The 17,948-nt window shown below is 34.4% G+C and overlaps 2 protein-coding genes across 8 annotated transcripts in view; both read left to right on the top strand.

Moving 5' to 3' along the window:
- LOC129576218 (collagen alpha chain CG42342) overlaps window positions 1-15,418 on the top strand; it is a 57,606-nt gene extending 42,188 nt beyond the window's left edge. For 4 of the 7 annotated variants that reach the window (XM_055460925.1, XM_055460926.1, XM_055460924.1 and 1 more), the window contains 6 exons: window positions 10,735-10,761; window positions 11,148-11,175; window positions 14,161-14,241; window positions 14,325-14,342; window positions 14,416-14,540; window positions 14,638-15,418. In XM_055460925.1, coding sequence (XP_055316900.1) covers window positions 10,735-10,761; window positions 11,148-11,175; window positions 14,161-14,241; window positions 14,325-14,342; window positions 14,416-14,540; window positions 14,638-14,784 — 426 coding nt within the window. In that variant the 3' untranslated portion in view covers window positions 14,785-15,418. Of the gene's footprint in view, window positions 1-14; window positions 8,750-10,734; window positions 10,762-11,147; window positions 11,176-14,160; window positions 14,242-14,324; window positions 14,343-14,415; window positions 14,541-14,637 lie in introns of those variants that run through there. The other 3 variants (XM_055460923.1, XM_055460921.1, XM_055460927.1) reach the window with 2 other exon arrangements.
- A 1,137-nt stretch (window positions 15,419-16,555) lies between these two features.
- Window positions 16,556-17,889, top strand: LOC129576215 (LSM12 homolog A-like). Its single transcript, XM_055460917.1, has 4 exons — window positions 16,556-16,961; window positions 17,122-17,252; window positions 17,360-17,479; window positions 17,624-17,889. The coding sequence occupies exons 1-4, from the start codon at window positions 16,841-16,843 to the stop codon at window positions 17,798-17,800; spliced, it is 549 nt and encodes a 182-aa protein (XP_055316892.1). The 5' UTR covers window positions 16,556-16,840; the 3' UTR covers window positions 17,801-17,889.
- The last annotated feature ends 59 nt before the right edge of the window (window positions 17,890-17,948 follow it).

The raw sequence follows: 17,948 nt of genomic DNA, 5'->3' as shown, positions 1-17,948 counted from the left end.
CTATTTTCTAACAGGTTTGGTCGTATTAAGCTAAAAAAAAAAAAACAAAACAAAATTCACAGATACACACACACAATCTCTCTCGATACGTATATAAATAAATTAGGCATACAAGATGAATTAAGATTAACCAACCAGGCAAGCAGCGTCAACAAAGCATGCATTTTTTTGGAAAATGTATTTTACATTCAACCGAGTTTTACAGCAACACATATACACACAAGGGACAAAATAATTTCAGCTTTTTTTTGTATGACAAACAAACAAACATTCTACCCGACATCATCGTTATACGTTTATTTAAAATTTAAAAATAATTCTGCTGACATGATTCGCTATTCCTTCGTTCCTTCAGTCTTTTTTTTTTCAAATTTGTATTCTATCGGAACATAAACTGATACGTATGTATTTTGAAAAAGTGAAAAAAAGATAGATTCGTTTTTAGTGAAGATTAAAAGAAACAACATTATCATTTCAATTTAAGAATGAAACAAACCACTATATATACTAATTGTTGAATTCTCACATTTTAAAAATGAAATGAAATTAATAAACCGAAAGATATCAAAAAAAGGCACAAATATTTAAAAATTTCAACGAAATAAACAAATCATTCATCGAGAACTCTATTTGTGTTGATGAAATTAAAAACAAATGAAAAAAAAAAATACTTTCAGAAAAATTCAATTACTTACCACGATGTTATTATAAAAAGAAATTAGTCAGAAAAGAAAAATCGGTATCAATTAGATCGCTGTGCATCAACTTCATACACGTCAAGATTCACTATTTTCTGCGGGAGCGTACAGAAATCGTGTGGAAATGTGAATTTGCCATTTTGAAATACATCACACAGCTACTAGCTTACTTGTCGCATATAGAAATGTTGTAATGAATTAAAACTATCCGAGAGAGTTTTTCGCTTAATTAAAAGAACTTAGACTAATAATTAAGATGCATTAAGCTTTCCCATTGTGTAATGCATTCGTTTATGTGATGAGAGCACACAGTGCATAAAACTGCGTATAAAATGCTATTTACCTCAAATTTTGAGGCTCAAAGATAAATGACACGCAGCGAATTGAGCAAACAGCTTTCGGAAGAGATTTCTTTTTCTTCTTATAACGATAATTTCATTTGGGTTATATGTTGAACATAACACAGCAATGCACATTGTGGTTGATATCAACATACACGTACAAATATGCATCGAATTCGATGCAAATACACGCCAGATTTTTAAGAGACATAAAGAAAAACTGACTATAAATCTTAATATGTGTATCTCTCTGTCTGTTTTGCTTTGATTTTCCTCCTAAATAAATGGCTCTCGTTGTATTTAGCCAAAACAATTATTCCATGCCACATGGAAGCAGCAAGTACCAGGCTTTACTGTGCGGTTGAAAAATCCGCATGAAAGAGAGCAGTAAAGACTGATTAGCCAAACTCAAGACAATCGTCCTCTCTTTTTCTCTCGTACAAAGTATTTGGTGAACCGAAAAATTATCGCATAAAAATATCGGGTGAAAATATTCATGCGGATGTTTTGATCGCACAGTAAATACCAGGCTTTGATATTATAGCATCATTCCCACTGCAGTACAGTACAGAGTTGTCTCGAGGTATTTGCAATTCTCGACCGGGAGAAAAATGCACTCACATATGTGTAACGACTACAGAATTTTAATTCATCTCTCCCGCGTTGCTCACCTCCATCCTAACCCGCTGTCTCCCTCTCTTTCACTCTGTACAATTGTTATTTTTATCGAGTGAACGAGCGCGTGAAAGAGAAGAAACGAAGAAAATGTGCCAAATCTAGCAAAAACTTTGCAAAGTTTTTTAAAATATGTATACATCGCGTTGAAACAATATGAATGGTCGGGAACATGTTCCTCACCATATTCACATTATTTTTCATCCATTCAACGTAAATAAAATATGAACGGTTTCATTATCATTTCACAAAGTATACTACAGAAACTTTGCTTAGAGAAAAAGAGACACGAACACACACATTAAAAAATATACGATTTCATTTTGAAGGGTTTCATCCGTTTGTATGTTGTATAAAATGCGCTGTTGTTTTTGCTGTTATTATTATTATTATTTTGTGTGTTTTCTTTTCATTTTTTTTCTCTTTCACTCCGTTGTGTTGGCTCGCTCGCTCGTTCAGACGTTAGCTCTTTCAATTTGTGACGCTGTTCAAGTGAAAAATTCAAACACAAACATCACCAAGCGACGTGCCATGTAATATCCCCATCTATATGGAGCCGCTATCGTTTAATAATGCAAGCAAACAAGTGCAATTTTGACGACTGTTTCAAAACCATTTGCCGTCGTGGCATTTTGCACATTAACTGGCATCAATGAATACAGTTCATAAATGTACACATATATACACACACACTCGACACTCCCAGGCCAATGTGTTGAATCAATATATTGAAATTGGAATTTTCGATTTGTCGAAATTCCTACTGTTTACTCAAAAACCGTTCGGGTATATTATCGAGAAACAGGTGTGAATCGTAAAAGTGCAAGACGAAAATAGTTTTATACAGTGCCATACACATAGCTTGAAATATGACTTGGTGCCCAAAAAAAGGAAGAGGAATAATAAAAAGAATTGAAAGACGGAAGAAAATAAACTTTTGAGATACATTCGAAATGGCAGTCGTTCGTTTCGAATTGTCGAGAAAGACACACGGTACGGCATGTCTTTTTAAAAGAATCAACTCCAAAAAGTTCTTGATTTTTTTTCTATTCGATCTAGTTCATAGCGTTGACTACCATTTTGACCATGACTGCCATCATCATCATCATTTGGCAATAAATTTTTCCATCGAAAGACGATAACAAGATTTTCATTCATTTCCTTGTTCCGTTGCAAATTGATCACTTTGAATGGTCATTTTTCAAACCGATTTTCAAAAGACGAACCCTTTTCAAATGTTTTGCACTTCGGTGGAAGTTTTCCACCGACTTACACATACACATGCATACACAAATAAAACTTGTACATGTTTTCTGCTTCAATAGGAAAAACTTTTCGCCTCATATTGCGTTGTACAGTTTATAAGCCCGACTACGTTTGCTATCTTTTCATGTGGCCTCTGTGTTCGGCACTATTTGTATCTTTTTTGCAAATAATTCACTTATCACCACGTTTTTGTTTTCATACGTGATTATGACCAGGCCAAATTGTGTGGGATTGTGTTCACTGTTAAAGCAACAGTCAGTTAAATTCACACACACACATAAACACTTCATCTCTCACTCCGTTTGTGCATCTTCACTTTGGCGCATGAATTGGCAAACAGATTGTGACTGTAATTTTCAAATATGTGCATTGCGTAAAGCAGAAAATGGATGCAGCTAATTTGTTGCATATGCATACGGCCAGCTGGCCGATCTTGAATGCGGTAAATTATGTGATGGGCGTGTTGCTTTTGGTCGAATGGAAAACTTTGACAAACTCACATGTTCAATCGAATTAAACAGTGTTCATGTTCACCCCATCCTCTCGACCATCCGAACAACCGAAAAAAGAACGAACTCCAATGAAACTTCGTATTCGTTATAACAGCCATTTATACGAACATCGACCGCTATGAATATTTTCATAGCAACAACACAAGAGGAAAATCCAATTTCTTTTTTTTTCTATTCTCTCTTCCGAACATCATCTATAATGCATCGCATATGGAAAATCCAATTGGTCGTGTGTATGTGAACAAATGTTCTATGAAGGAAAGAGAATTATTTCCCCCCGTTCAAAATTCAAAACATATCCTCCATAGTTTTTGTCCAACAGTCGGTGGCCAGTGACACAGTCATTTTGGAGCTCATCATTGGAAATGTATACATATATACAGGGCGTCCCATAATTGTATGCTAATTCCTTTACCACCGATTCCTGGGCTCATGAGGAGTAAAAAAGTTTCTAAGCACTTTTTCCTCAGGGGGTGTTTTGCTGATTAATTCAGAAACTATTAGAGATACCGGTTCGGTTTCTTTAAGAAAGTTATTACGGGCATTGAAAGTAACCAATGGCCAACTCAGTAAGAATTATCGGACATTCTAACAGACATCTGTATTGCGAGTGGCCAATTTGGATGTTTGGGTGCCCACAATGGTTATTGTTATGGAAAGAGGGTGATTTGACTTAAACTTTACCGAATGCTGCGGTCTAAACCAAACAACCCCTGTGGAAAAAGTGCCCATAATTTTTTTCAATCTTTATGAGTCAACAAATCTGTGGTATAGCTATTAGCATACAACTATGAACCACCCTGTGTATATTTATGTATGTTCGAATCATGGTTCAATGCAGCAATTGCATCGCATTAAAAATGATAGCAGATTCCAACATTGTGATAGCACAAACAAATGGCACCATTCTACAAGGGGACCATATTCTCTTTCTGCGAAAACGTAGGCAAAGTTTAACCATGTTTTGCACAAAGTTTGCACATGCATTTTGATAAATATATCATTCAACAATTCAACAAAAATATGTGTGTATGGCAGCGTCGGCGGCAGTAACGGCGGTGACGGCACTGATGACGACGGTGTTAAGTAAAACGTACAAACTTTTCGGAGAAAAACCGTATGTGTACTGTTCGCCTAGAAAAAGTCGTTTTCACAACGTACTGTCGCCAATTACAAATAGAATTATTGAGCCAAAAAATTTGCTTTTTTCTATTATCCATTTGCACGGGAATTGGCAATGGAAGGAGAGAAAGGGTAGATAGAAAGGGAGTTTCGGGCGATCTCAACCCGGATCAAGTAAATGAATGCCAAATTTAATCAAAATAGAAAACACTGTTATACAATGCAAAAACATCATAGCGGTGACAGTGGTGGTAGCAGCAACAGCAACAGAACCCAAAGAGAATGGCGATGACAAACAAAAACCGACAATTACGAAAGTGTATGCAAAAGTTGGCGAATGTATTGAATTATCCTTGATTCCGCCGCATTTTCCAATGCCTGTCGCCGCTTTTAAAATCAAAGCGAATTATTATTATTCAAATAACGAATTTTTTCCTTATCTGATTTACCCTGATTTGACGTGCAGACACTTCTCTTGCGACACAGAGAGAAAAAAGGAACATGAATACAAATCGGGATGATGATGCTGAATAGAGCGGTAAGCGTGTAGCAAAGATACAACGACGACAACAACGGTTGGCTACGTAACATTTCGAAAATGTTTGAGGTTTGTTGTGTGGTGAACCCCTTTTCGATGTGGTGTAGTGTATGAGACACAGTGAAGTGTATCACTAACTGTGGTGTAATACCCAATTGTGTTTTCCGGATTTCATCACCGTTGTCTGTTATATGTATATGATCTTTATGTATCGGAAGAAGCAATCGAACACACGTGTCAAGGCACGTGCCAATTTCAAATCAATGGAGAGAATATTTGGCGTTCTTATCATATTGGAAAGCTCTATCTGTGTCTCTGTCGTTCTGTCTGACATTTGCCGATAAAATGCACCGAGATTATATGACGCATTGTCATGTATGCATATCATTTCACATTGCCCGACATTTTCGGAACAGAAAGACATAACGTATATATCCATATGGGTACATTTATACATACAACACATACAAAATCACAACTGATATAAATTGCGGATTAACAATCACACCGCAGTATAGTGCACAGTAGTACAGTGAAGAAAATACTCGTTGTTTTCCGCATTATTCGAAATTCCCCATGTGATTTTCGATTTGACGACCACTGAATCAAGAGCGGCTTCTGGTTCTGGTTGTGTGGCCCAGAAAAAGAGCGGTCACTGATTGTCAGCACATATTCATCCGATTACCAATTCATTCAGAATCATCGGTCACATAGCGACAAGAAGCAACATCATTCAGCACACGGTTGGCAAAACACAACACACCACATCACTCACATACACATACACACCACTATCACACGGAAGGGTACAGTGAACATATCTGGGTGTCATAAATCGAAATGATTTTAACGTAGTGATTACAGAAATCAATTATTGTTTATGCAGGCGAAAGAGGCAAAAACTGCGTGTTCCAATTGAAAAAGTGCACTTGCATTAATGGGACAACCAGCCCTCCGTTTGACGAATGAAATTGCTCGTTATTTTTTTTCTCTGTTCAATCAATCCAAGAATTTGAGAGAATGATTTTTTCCTCCATGCGTGTGAACGATCACTCAAAATGAAATGAAAGACGTTTTTTTCTGTTGTTCGACGCGATACACATTCCAATCAAAAATCCACACTGAATCCACGTTTCGTTAACGCATATCTGACACTGTTCTCACACGGTTTTGAACGTAGAACCGTGTGGCTATAGTATAGTAGAGTGTGAAGTCGTTTGATATCATTTTTAATTTCAAATAACCGTGCAGATGCAGTGTAGGTTTGTACGGGTATCAAGCGTTGACACCAAAAATGGTTCCAAAATTCATCATGATAACGCAACGGTCATAGACTTTATCCACACGGTTTTAAACGTAAAACACTGTGGCGGATCTCCACACTCTTCAGTATGAACGTGTGTGTGTGTATTTGCATATTTGACACCATTTTTGGAACGCTATCTAGAAATGGTTTCGTTTAATTTAGTTTTTACTAATTGTAAGAAGAATTCATAGAAGATAATGAACAATAATTTCATGACGACCGTTGCACATTTGATAGATAAGAATATTAAACGTAAATGATACGATTTCAACAATTTATTTTCCACGCTTCGTCCATACTCTCCAAAAATACTACTAAATTCGTTGAAGTCATATATAATATGTATTGCGTATTTTTCGCGCATATTGGCGATTGAAGTGGAAATGCTACATGTAGCTTTTTGTATTGTAAGTGATATGCACATCATCTTTACCACAATTACGAGCTTCAGAGCTTCTGTCTGTCCGAATGTTAATTTGTCAGCATGGGACGATAGGAGAAGCGAATAGCTCTTGAATTCACGTGAAAATATGAAGAGAAAAAGGAAATGCTAAGTGAAACTCAGTACAAATTACTTAAGCGGCTGCCGCACTCACTCTCACTATGCTACGGCAAATTTCATTCATACTTTACTTCCATGAAAAGAAAACTTGCAACAACAAAAAAACGGAATAGAAGAAGAAACAAACTGAAAGTTTAAAAGATGAAAGAGGAATAAAAGGTGATGATTATGAACAATGAAAATGTGTGTATATTGAAGTGTACAATGTACATTCGCCCTACAAAATAGATGAAGAAGAAAAACGACAAGGGAAATGAAATGAGAATGAGAACAATATCGTAACAATTCCATAAAGTCGTCCAATTATAGACACAACACACTCACTCACATACACATATATACAGTGCGGAAAATTCATAGACTCGATGTACAAGTTTTCTCCGGAGGGTTTAAATTCAAATAAACTTAATTTTAAGACGTGGTAATGTGACATTTTCCATCCAAAAAACGTAAAACAAATAGCAAATAAGAGAAACACAAGTAAAAGGAAATGAAAAAGAGAAAATAAGTTAAAGTTGATTAATTTATATGACACAAATGAAAATGAACACAGACCGACTTACATAGCTGGTGTCCACACGTAGATATGTATTTCTATTTACAATTTTCAAAAAAAAAGAAAAAGAATAAAATTACAAAAATTTCGGCGCATACGTTTTGAATGTATGTTCGTATAAATAACAATAATATAGTAAGTATATAAGTTTAGAGAAATTTTTTGCCATCCAAAATGAAGTAGCTACATGTTGTTTTTTTTCTAAAGACAAATGCCAACAAATCGAATCATATATTAAATTGCATTTTTATGAAAATGAAAAAGAAAAACCCATTGCATAGACAGAACTTGTAATGCAAACCTATTTAATAATCGTATACTTTCCTCATTTTCTTGCATATATTTCTCTTAATCATCATCATCATCAACTTGCAATTCGATTTGAGTCCTGAAATGACAACCTCAAGGCAATATTTTCCATGCGGTATTGTTATGTGCCTGAAACGAAAAAACAAAAACAAATCATCCGTTCAGAATGAAACCAAAGCCGAGATCATCATCTCTGCAGATTTGGTTTTTTTTCTTCGGAGAAAAGCTATCAAGGCAAAAAACAAATACGAGAAAAATATCGATTCTCGAATGCAAAATAATACAATTTGCATCACAATTACATTTTGATTTTCGAATACTGCCTTATTGCCAGACACACATTTTGAAGTATTTTCTCGGTTTCATTTGTGATGAATTGCAATTCTACCATAATTCGAAAAGCAAATCAAATTTCAACACATTTTTTTCTTGCATGAATCTGAAGAAATTTCTTGTATTTTATACTCATTGTTAATTTGATTTGAATGTTGTACCGTTTGCGAATTGAAATTGACAGAGTTAAAGAATTTGGTTTTTCGTCTACATCTTGGAAATGGATTACTCAAGTAGAAATTTAATATTCGTTCGGCGCGACTTGTGAGCCCTTTAAGTTAAAATTACATTAGATTTGATAGCTTAGAATCGGCTTCAATTTAACTTGAAGTATTCAAAGTATTTTGACTGCCAGCGCCATCTTAATTGCTTGAAGTTGAAAATTATTCAATTTGAACTAAGGCGCATGAATAGCGCCAAATGAACATAAAATTTCGACTCGGGTACTTCATCACTACTTTGACCTCATGCATTTTTTCCCCACTCTGTCTAATTTGACGGCCTGAAAAGAAGAACCTTTCCTACAAAACCTGTGCGCAGAACACAAACTCAGAAATTTTTTACTCAAAAGGCGAACAGCAAATTTGCGAGCGCAAAAACCTAATATATTTACAGCGAGCGCAAAAGTATAACAAGCCTGCAAACTCCGTATAAGTAGGCCTGTTATGCTTTTGCGCTCGCTGTAAATATATTAGGTTTTTGCGCTCGCAAATTTGCTGTTCGCCTTTTGACTAAAAAATTTCTGTGTTTGTGTTCTGCGCACAGGTTTTGTAGGAAAGGTTTTTCTTCTCAGGCCATCATTTCATTTGCAGATGGTGTAACTGCAAGACTTATTGATATTTTAATAGCAATTTCGGAGATCATCCACTTGCCACAATAGAGGGCACAAAAATGAGAGCAACATATCTCTGTTACTCTGGGGTAGCCCCGGTTGTCTCGGTTGCAAATGCTCCAAAGCCGCAAACCGAAGTCTCTCCATCACTTTTATTTAGCTTTATTGCAGAGCAGATGTAAAAAAGCGAAGTTCAGTTGAAGTCTAAATGGATTGCACAGTTGAACGATATTGCAATTAATGTTATCAGAGACAATTACAGCAAATACTTTTTCCTCCACTCTCTTTTTCTTTCGCCTCTCCCCCCTCTCCCTCAGTATCTTGTCTCTCGAACGCTATAATTTCATTGCATTTTTGATCGTGAGAGTCAGGACTAAGCTAATTAAAAATATTGGATAAAGTTGTAAGATATCATTGTTCAGAAAGCTCAACCGCAATACAATTGGGGTTTATGTTCGTTTTGTACATGCCACAGACAAAATGCATTCTCTTTATATTGATATTCCCGAAATTATGTAAATACCAGTCTGCTGAATGAATGTGCAAACAACAAGAAAAATAGTGAAAGAAAAAGAAAGTAAAAGAATATTAACGCATAATAATATTTGAAGACGCCTGATGAATTTGAATGGAATATAAACATAAATGAAACAAAGAAAAAACAACAACAGAAAACGATATATTTAAAAAAAAAACATCAAGAATCGATCTGAAAGTTTATCATTATCATCATCATCATCAATTTTATGCATGGCCGTTAGTTATAACGAACAAGTTAGTAGAGTATTTGACAGTTAAATTTTATTATTGAGTGGATATAATAATATTAATAATGATTAAAACAACAACAAAAATTTAACCATAAATAAACAAACTAAAGTTTTTGATTCTCTTACTTTTAAGTGTATTTCCGTAAAATATTTTTATATGTATGTATATTGAAAATGGAATTCTTTCACTATTCTCCTGCCAAACAAACAAACAAAATAAAACAAAAACTAAAAAAAAAAAAAAATAACGAAAAACGAATGTTGAGTTTCTTACAATAAAAGAAATTGGAATTTTCTAATTCAAACAACCATGTCTCCGTTCTTCTTCCTCCTCCTCCTGCTCATTCTCCCCATCATCAACATCATGATTGTATTGGTTTTTTTCTCTTCGGCTAACTTGTAGCAATACTCTTTGGCTGTCTATTACCTTGAAATGCTTTCATCGCTTCTTCATGCTTCGATTGCTCTTGTTTACATCCAATGTAGATTTGTGTATAGACTCTTTATTGACTATTGGTATAAGGAAGCTGGCATCCCCCATACCCCTCGTTCGTATATCTCTTTCTCTTCGCAATCACATTGACCACACAAAACGATTGATGATGCGTCTACCCTCTATCTATCTATCTGCATATAACTCTTTTGGATACTCGACTGACATTAATCGAATGGCTTTAGCCGGCATCGTCATCAGCTTGCTCACTCGTTCGCTCTCTAACTGGATATTCTTTGCATGCACCGTTTGAATATAGCTCGAATGCATTGCTTCTCGAATAATGCTTATTTGATAGGATTTCTCTCTACTCACTCTCTCGCTTCTCCCAACTACCGAGACTTATTATGCTTTTGCCACTTTTCTACGTTTCTTTTTTTTTATTTTTAACACTACTACTACTCAATTATTTCTCTTCTAGGGACCGCCCGGTTTAGATGGCATGAAGGTATGTATGTTTCGATGTAGATTACATAAATGTGCGTGTGTGTGTGTGTGTGACTATTTGCCTTTAACATACTGATTGATAAATTCGGTCAATGTTAAACACGTTTCCGCAAATTTTGGTTTCTTTCCGCCACTCTTTTGAGCTAATGGAATGGAAAATAATATCAAAGTTATTATCCGGTTCAATTTCGAAAGAAAAAAAAACGGGTCGCTTATACGACTTAAACCGTATTTACCTTGATATTTTTTTTCCTTCCTGAAATTGTGCGAGAAAAACATATCCGAAATAGAGGGTTTTGAGAGAGAAAAAAGACATGGGATAAGCATAATGTAGGGAGCGTGTAGTATCGTTTGTCAATGGAATAAAATTAAATTAATTTCCTTTAGGGCGCACAAGGAGAAGCTGGAGTCAAAGGTATGTCACTTTTTCACTTTCTTTTTAGCATGCCATGATTTTTTTCCATGACTATTCTGAGAACGACGTGATTTTTATTTCAAATATTTGTATATACTTATTTTGTGAGGATTCATATACGTTTCAATACTTGTGTTGCGTATAATAAAAATGAGATTAGAGAATTGTTTGTACTGGAGCGCAACATGAAATTTATTCTTCAAAAACGTAACATGAACCTCGTCGCTTAAGAACCGACAAGTGAATTGAAAAATGGGTATTTTGAATGTGGTTTGGACACAAAGTACGATTCAACTGCTTACTAATGCACAGTATATATAACACATTTAAATAAATGTGGTGGATTGAATACGTTACAAATAAAACTTATTGACATACATTGTATAGTTCACCAAGATCCAAGTTCATCGAATGTGTGAACGAGCCATGGATTAATTTAATGGGCTGATCTTGCCGTTTCGGGCTACTCTAAATCCCGAATGGGATTGCTCGGAAAACCAAATCGGGTTGTTGAAAAAAAAATCAATATTTCTGTGTTATTTCTTCACAAAAAACCACGAATGATAAATTTGTTTATATTAGAAAGATTAAATTGTAAGTCTGAGTTGAAAAACAATACATATTGTCGAACTTTTCGTATGGCTTTTGTTTTGGTTTTTGATCCCAACCATTGATAAAACAATTGTATACACAACTGTTAGTCATTATTGATGACACCGCAAAAAAAAAACAAAATCAAGAACAAACACGACTTAAATTTGATTCAAATGTGCAATCGTAGCAAATATGGCATACTCGGTCATGTGCAATTGCAAAACTTACTGTCTCTATCGATCATTTCGCAACTCGGATTCGAAGCGACAAATAGTAATACACAATGGAAAAATCAAATCAAAGTGGGATTCCGCCGAAAAAACTCGAAACATTACACTCTTTCTGTCCAAGTCAAATTGGTGTTTCTAATGAAAGCCGTTAGTTGAAGATAGCTAAAATTAATATTTATGTCAGTGTTGTTCGGTTTATTCGATTTATAATTTAATTAATAGAAATAAAAACATAGGTGATAGTGAAATGGATGTAGATCCGCCCGCTGCGCAAGATACTTTCCATTCTTTAAGTGTTCAGCAAACTGATGGTTCACGGCGTTTTGTCTGTACTGCAAATTGTGCAGTAAATGGCCCGAAGTCTCCCGTAAATTTCAAGTTTTTAGCACTACATGAAATGTAGAGACTAATCTGCTTATTTTTTTTCCGAATGATGAAACGAATTATAATGAATTTGAACTTTATGCTCATATTTTTTATTTAATTTAAAACAGTGGCAGTAACGACAAATAAGTGCATAATATCTCAAAGCGCCAATCAAATTTTTATTATCAAATGTTGTTTAAAAATTACATTAATTTTTCGTATAATATTTTCTGTGTCTTGAACAGAATTAAAGTGATTTTAGATTCTATGCTCATATTATTTATTTAATTTAAACCAAAGGCAGTATATTTCAAAGAAGAAATAAAATCAAGATCTTGTATTCATTTTGCAAATAATACTTCAAAGTTACTTTGATGAAATACATTTCATGTGGTGCGCCAAAAAATAGTTTGTTGTGAAACAACAAAATAGATTAAGTAACTAAAAACTCAAGAACGCAGAGCGGAGCGAAGCCTTGTTTTTTCAATGGAATGCTTTTAATTATTTTTAAATTAATCCATGGAACGAGCGGCAATATTTAATAACATCGACAACATTGGAAATAAAAAACGTGCAAATACACGCGCATTATTTATTAAAAAATGTTTAATTCCAAAACTCCTAATGTAAAATGTTTATAAAATGTATGCTCAGAATCCGATAGGAATGATAAATCGGATAAAATGTGTAAAGATTCCATTCCGATTTATTGATATTCATTAATGTGAAATAGCTAATAACCACAAATCTAAATAATCGCGTATGATGCAAATTCAAAAAAAAACATTTCCTGTTGCGCTTCAGTACAAATTAAAGGTGTAAACGAATGGCCGATTCGGCTTTCGTTTTCGTTCGCTAAAAAAATTCAACTTTCGTTTTCGTTCGCGTTCGCCACCCATATACGAAAATTCGTTCGTTTTCGTTCTCTAAGAATTTAAATTTTCTCGTTTTCGTTCGCTTTCGACAAACGATATCCAATTTTCGTTCGTTTTCGTTCGCTAGTAAACAAACGATCGAAAACAAACATAAATGAACGAAGATGAACGAAAAAAAAATTCCCTTTTTCAAAAACAAATCGTTCGTTTTTTTGGCGAATTTGTAAACGAATGACCAACGAATTCGTTTTCGTTCGCTAAAAAAATTCAATTTTCATGTTCGTTCGCGTCCGATAAATAAAAAATAATTTCGTTCGTTTTCGTTCGCAAAAAAATTCAATTTCCGTTTTCGTTCGTTTTCGTTAATTTTTTTAACGAACGAACGAATTCGCGAAAATGGGTTTTCACGAAAATTCGTTTACATCTTTAGTACAAATACCTCTGTATTTTTTTGTTTTTTTTTTTATTTATTTAATTAATCACAATACATAAGTATTTGGCAAGGAGAAGGTATGAGTTTTTAATTTTGTTTCACCATTAATCCTCACATCTTTTTGAAGCGTCAATGAACAACTTTTACTTGGCATCAGAATAAGATCTTATCTAATGAGATACAATTGTATATGACCAGTCCATTCATTTTCTATGATTGGACCAAATTCAAGAATAATCTAAATGAATGTTCAAAACAACAAATAGGGATAGGGTTCAAGAATATATGAAACAAATAAGAAAAATAACAATAAAACAAGTACCAAAAAATGCAACAAAACGAGCCAATATGGTTATATTTTATAAATACATATGTTCTGATTTGTAATTCAAGATAAGAATGTAAGTTAGTGTGTTAGGTATTCTCGTTTTCATTCTCAGCATAGCACTTGTTTCATTGCGATTCAATTGTTTGCTTTCTTTCGCAGGTGAAAGAGGAGATCCAGGATTGCCAGGGACAGACGGAATACCAGGTTCAGTTGGACCGGCCGGCGAAAAAGGACAAAAAGGTGAGACAAAACGTTTGAATCAACTGTTGACAGCATTTTTAATACAAAAATGAATGATCATTTCATTTCATTTTCCGACAAAGGTGACTTGGGCCCGATAGGTAAGGATTCAATCAAAAATAAATTCAGAAAATAAAAACACTTGAAAAATCTGTGGCTATTCAATGAACGCAGGCAAACGCGGCCGAAAAGGCGATCGCGGAGACAAAGGAGAGCAAGGAGTACCTGGGTTAGACGCACCTTGCCCGCTCGGAAGTGATGGTTTGCCATTGGATGGATGCGGATATCGACCGCCAAAGGTAACTTTAAATGGACTTATTCATTCATATTTTCGTAATGTTGGGATTAGCGCGCGTGGAACATGTTGACTCTAATCGAATTCATTTGGCATTTCAGGAGCATACAGTACCATCGATACCACATAAAGACTATTTACCAGACATAACGGGACCGGAACCGGAGAGTGATTACGAGCATGAAGACGAACAAGGTGGCGAAGAGGAGTATGATGACTATCAAGATAATTTACATCAAAATGACTGAACCAGTATTGGCTAAAATTGTTTTTTTTTTTTTCTTAAAATAAAATTCATCAGCCCATTTTTCACAATTCTTTTTTCTTCAGCTCAGGCTTAGCTCTCTATTTAGATTAAGTGAATTTAGAACAAAAAAAAACTAGAATAATAAAAAAAATTAACTAACATTTTGAGTTTCGGCTTGAATCAGAGATAAAAGGATAAAAACACAGATGAAATGAATTATTTGATAAGATCGTTGACGTCAGTTTTTATTATTATGAGCTAGTCCGTTTATCGTTCAATCCAGTTCAAACAGTTTTTGGTTTCCTTTTTTGTAATTTTAAATCCTCATTGATACGTTGGCATTAGGTAAATTGTAAATAGCGTTTAATGTTCCAAGCAATGTATATAACAATTACTCAAAGACAATAAAAATTTGAATAAAATTTAAATTGATACATTGCATACGTGACAGATATAGAGAAAATGATGTATTCTTTGAATTTGAAGCAATTTTTATTTGAGATAAATGAAACTCTGTTTCTTTAATTCAAGAGAGAGCAAAATTTGAAAAGAGGAAGAAACAAACGAATAGAAAAAGATACCTAGGGGGTAGACACGAAATAACACTAGAAGAAAACAAGCAAAAATTGAGCATACTAGAAGTTAGAAGAATATTTGTGAAAAAAAATTGAGTGATCTCTCTTCCATAAAAATAGCATTGGCAGTGATTTTTATATGAACAAATTCTTCCATTTAAAATATACTGCCAATGGAGTTATGGAGTTCAAATGTTTTGTTTACAAAAAGTATCGTTAATCCTTCCATAAGAAATGCATTGGCAATACTATACTTATGGAAGAATCAATGGTAGATACTAGAAATACTAGCAGAATATTTAAAATTCTGCTTGTATACTAGAAAAACTAGAAGAAACTAAACGCATATTTGAACCGATTTGAACAAACTAGCTATGCTAGAAATTGGTGTCTAACCCCTAGAAAGATACACAGTTCAGTCATTTGAAATGTTCAATTTGGTAAAACGTTGGAAAAATTATTCAGAAGTCAAAGCAGTTAAATGAAAACACAGTATGAGAAACGAAACTTAGATAGAAACGATTCGAAGAACAAGTTTCGACTGAAAATAAACCCCAAGCTTCTCCGTAAGTCGAAGGAAATTTTAATTAAAAATGAACCAAAAAATTCATTTCAATTTGCATTTAATCGAAAAAAAAAATGAAAATGAGCCATAAAATAGTTTCCAATTCATCTTGAATTAAATTTTAAGGTCAATTTTAACTGAAACTTTTTCTTCATTATCAAAGCATTATTTTAAGTTTCGTTTTTATATTTTCAATTCCCACAGAGTGTTTTCATTCACAACGATTCAATTGGGACTTGTAATTTAAAATAGTAATATCGTTTTAAAATACAAAACAGTCATTATGAATGAAAACCTTCATGGAAAAAATGTCAAATGGTTAGTATAAAACTGCGCTTAATTGTTGTTTCTTATGTTGCATCCCATGGAATGAAATCTGATATGCATAAAAACAAAATTATCATCCCCGAAGCAATCGCGTTTAACTCTCTTTCTCTTTCTGTGTGTGTCTCTGTCTCTCTTCTGTTTCTTTCTCTGTGTGTTTGTGTATGTGTGCATGGTTGCTAACAACACAAATTCAGCGCAATGTAATGCTTTAATTCTTCTTTTCTTGAGATAAAAAGAGACAGACAGACAGACAAACGTACGCCGCATAAATGTGACATCGTCTAATTCGCCACATTCAGCAAACTGTCAAATGTGAACTTGCCACCACACAACACAATCACCATTTTTTTTTTATCATTTATGTGTTTTGATTTGTATCAAGTCAGATATTTTACATCAAAATTTCATCAATAATTTAGTAGCTTAATTTTTAAATCACATCCATTAAATCAACAAACAATAATCAATTCATCATCTTAACCAACGTACAAGTTTTCTGTTTATTTGTTACTGTTGTTGTTGTTGTGAACCGAAGGCACTTCAACAAATTTCCTTTCCTCTGATGACCGATTGTCGTGCAATCGAATAGAATGGCTGCTGTTAGCGATTGTTTTTCCATTGGTAGTATGGTATCATGTACCACTTGTTTTAAGCAGAGCGTCGAGGGTGAAGTCTTGGCATTCGATCAAATGAGCAAAATGCTCATTTTGAGTATCCTTTTTCAATGAAACCAAATACCAAACATGCAATAGTTTTTTTTCTATTCAAACATTCCACATAGCGTCTCGATTGTTGTTGTTGCTGTTGTTTTTGACATCAATCAAATGAACATAAATGTTTTCCTTAATTACTTGATAAAATCCGAAAACAGAATGTACAAGCAGTAATTCGTCAAAGCTGAACGATATTTTCGTAGTTAATTTGGCTCTGTGCAGTGATGTTCAAGTGAAGAAAGAAGTGGAAAAAGTACCTGATGTACCACAATCATTGAATCTACAACGAGTAAGTGAAATGTTGAAAGTTTACCGTTTCGTGTTTAGCTAATGATTTTCAATTTTTTTTTTCATTTTCGAAATGATGGTGATGGTGATGGCGATCATTTTATATAGTTGAGCACACGAGTACGAAATGCATGCGAGCAGAAAGAGCGATGGATTTCGGCGATGTCGGCCGGTGTTGGCCCGGATGGTCAAAAGCTTTATATGGCGATTTCAAAAACCATAAAACAGGCAAGTCAACAACCAGAATCATCTTGTGCATAATTAGTAGACTACAATGCTGTGGAACAGTTACGAAAACCGACCATCGTCACCGGAAAAGTCATAGTTGACGAGCAATTAATCACTGAAATGTTTCCCATACTATTACCGTAGGTAGCATGGCGAGGTCCGAACATAGTTGTATTCAACGATGTCACAATAAAGCCACCGTACAAGCTAGAAGATGTGAATGGCAGTCCAGATTCGCGACAACTTAAATACGTAAGGAAAATCGTGGAAAAATTTCTCAATGATCAGGCTGATTTAGACGAAACCACCACCACCACATGAAACAAATTGTCGGGCAAATTGTATCTAAATCACAAAACAATAAAAATAATTGAAACAAATGAAAGAAAGAAAACTCATAAAAGAAAACATTTTGCCGCATATTTTGACAAATGTTTATATAGTTTGTGCTGAATGAGAATGAGTGCGT

This window comes from Sitodiplosis mosellana, unplaced genomic scaffold (genome assembly GCF_009176505.1).
Source record: "Sitodiplosis mosellana isolate CC-2019 unplaced genomic scaffold, AAFC_SMos_1.0 Smas_scaffold_6181, whole genome shotgun sequence".
NCBI classification, from domain to species: Eukaryota; Metazoa; Arthropoda; class Insecta; order Diptera; family Cecidomyiidae; genus Sitodiplosis; species Sitodiplosis mosellana.
Note: the sequence above shows the minus strand (reverse complement) of the source record. Positions and strands in the feature narration are given on the sequence as shown.

What these genes read in the sequence shown, in the direction of transcription:
- LOC129576215 (XM_055460917.1), top strand. Translation starts at nt 16,841, where the DNA reads ATGGCTGCTGTTAGCGATTGTTTTTCCATTGGTAGTATGGTATCATGT. An exon ending in GAGCAAAATGCTCATTTTGA is followed by an intron (nt 16,962 to 17,121) that starts GTATCCTTTTTC and finishes ATCCGAAAACAG; the next exon opens with AATGTACAAGCAGTAATTCG. An exon ending in AATCATTGAATCTACAACGA is followed by an intron (nt 17,253 to 17,359) that starts GTAAGTGAAATG and finishes CATTTTATATAG; the next exon opens with TTGAGCACACGAGTACGAAA.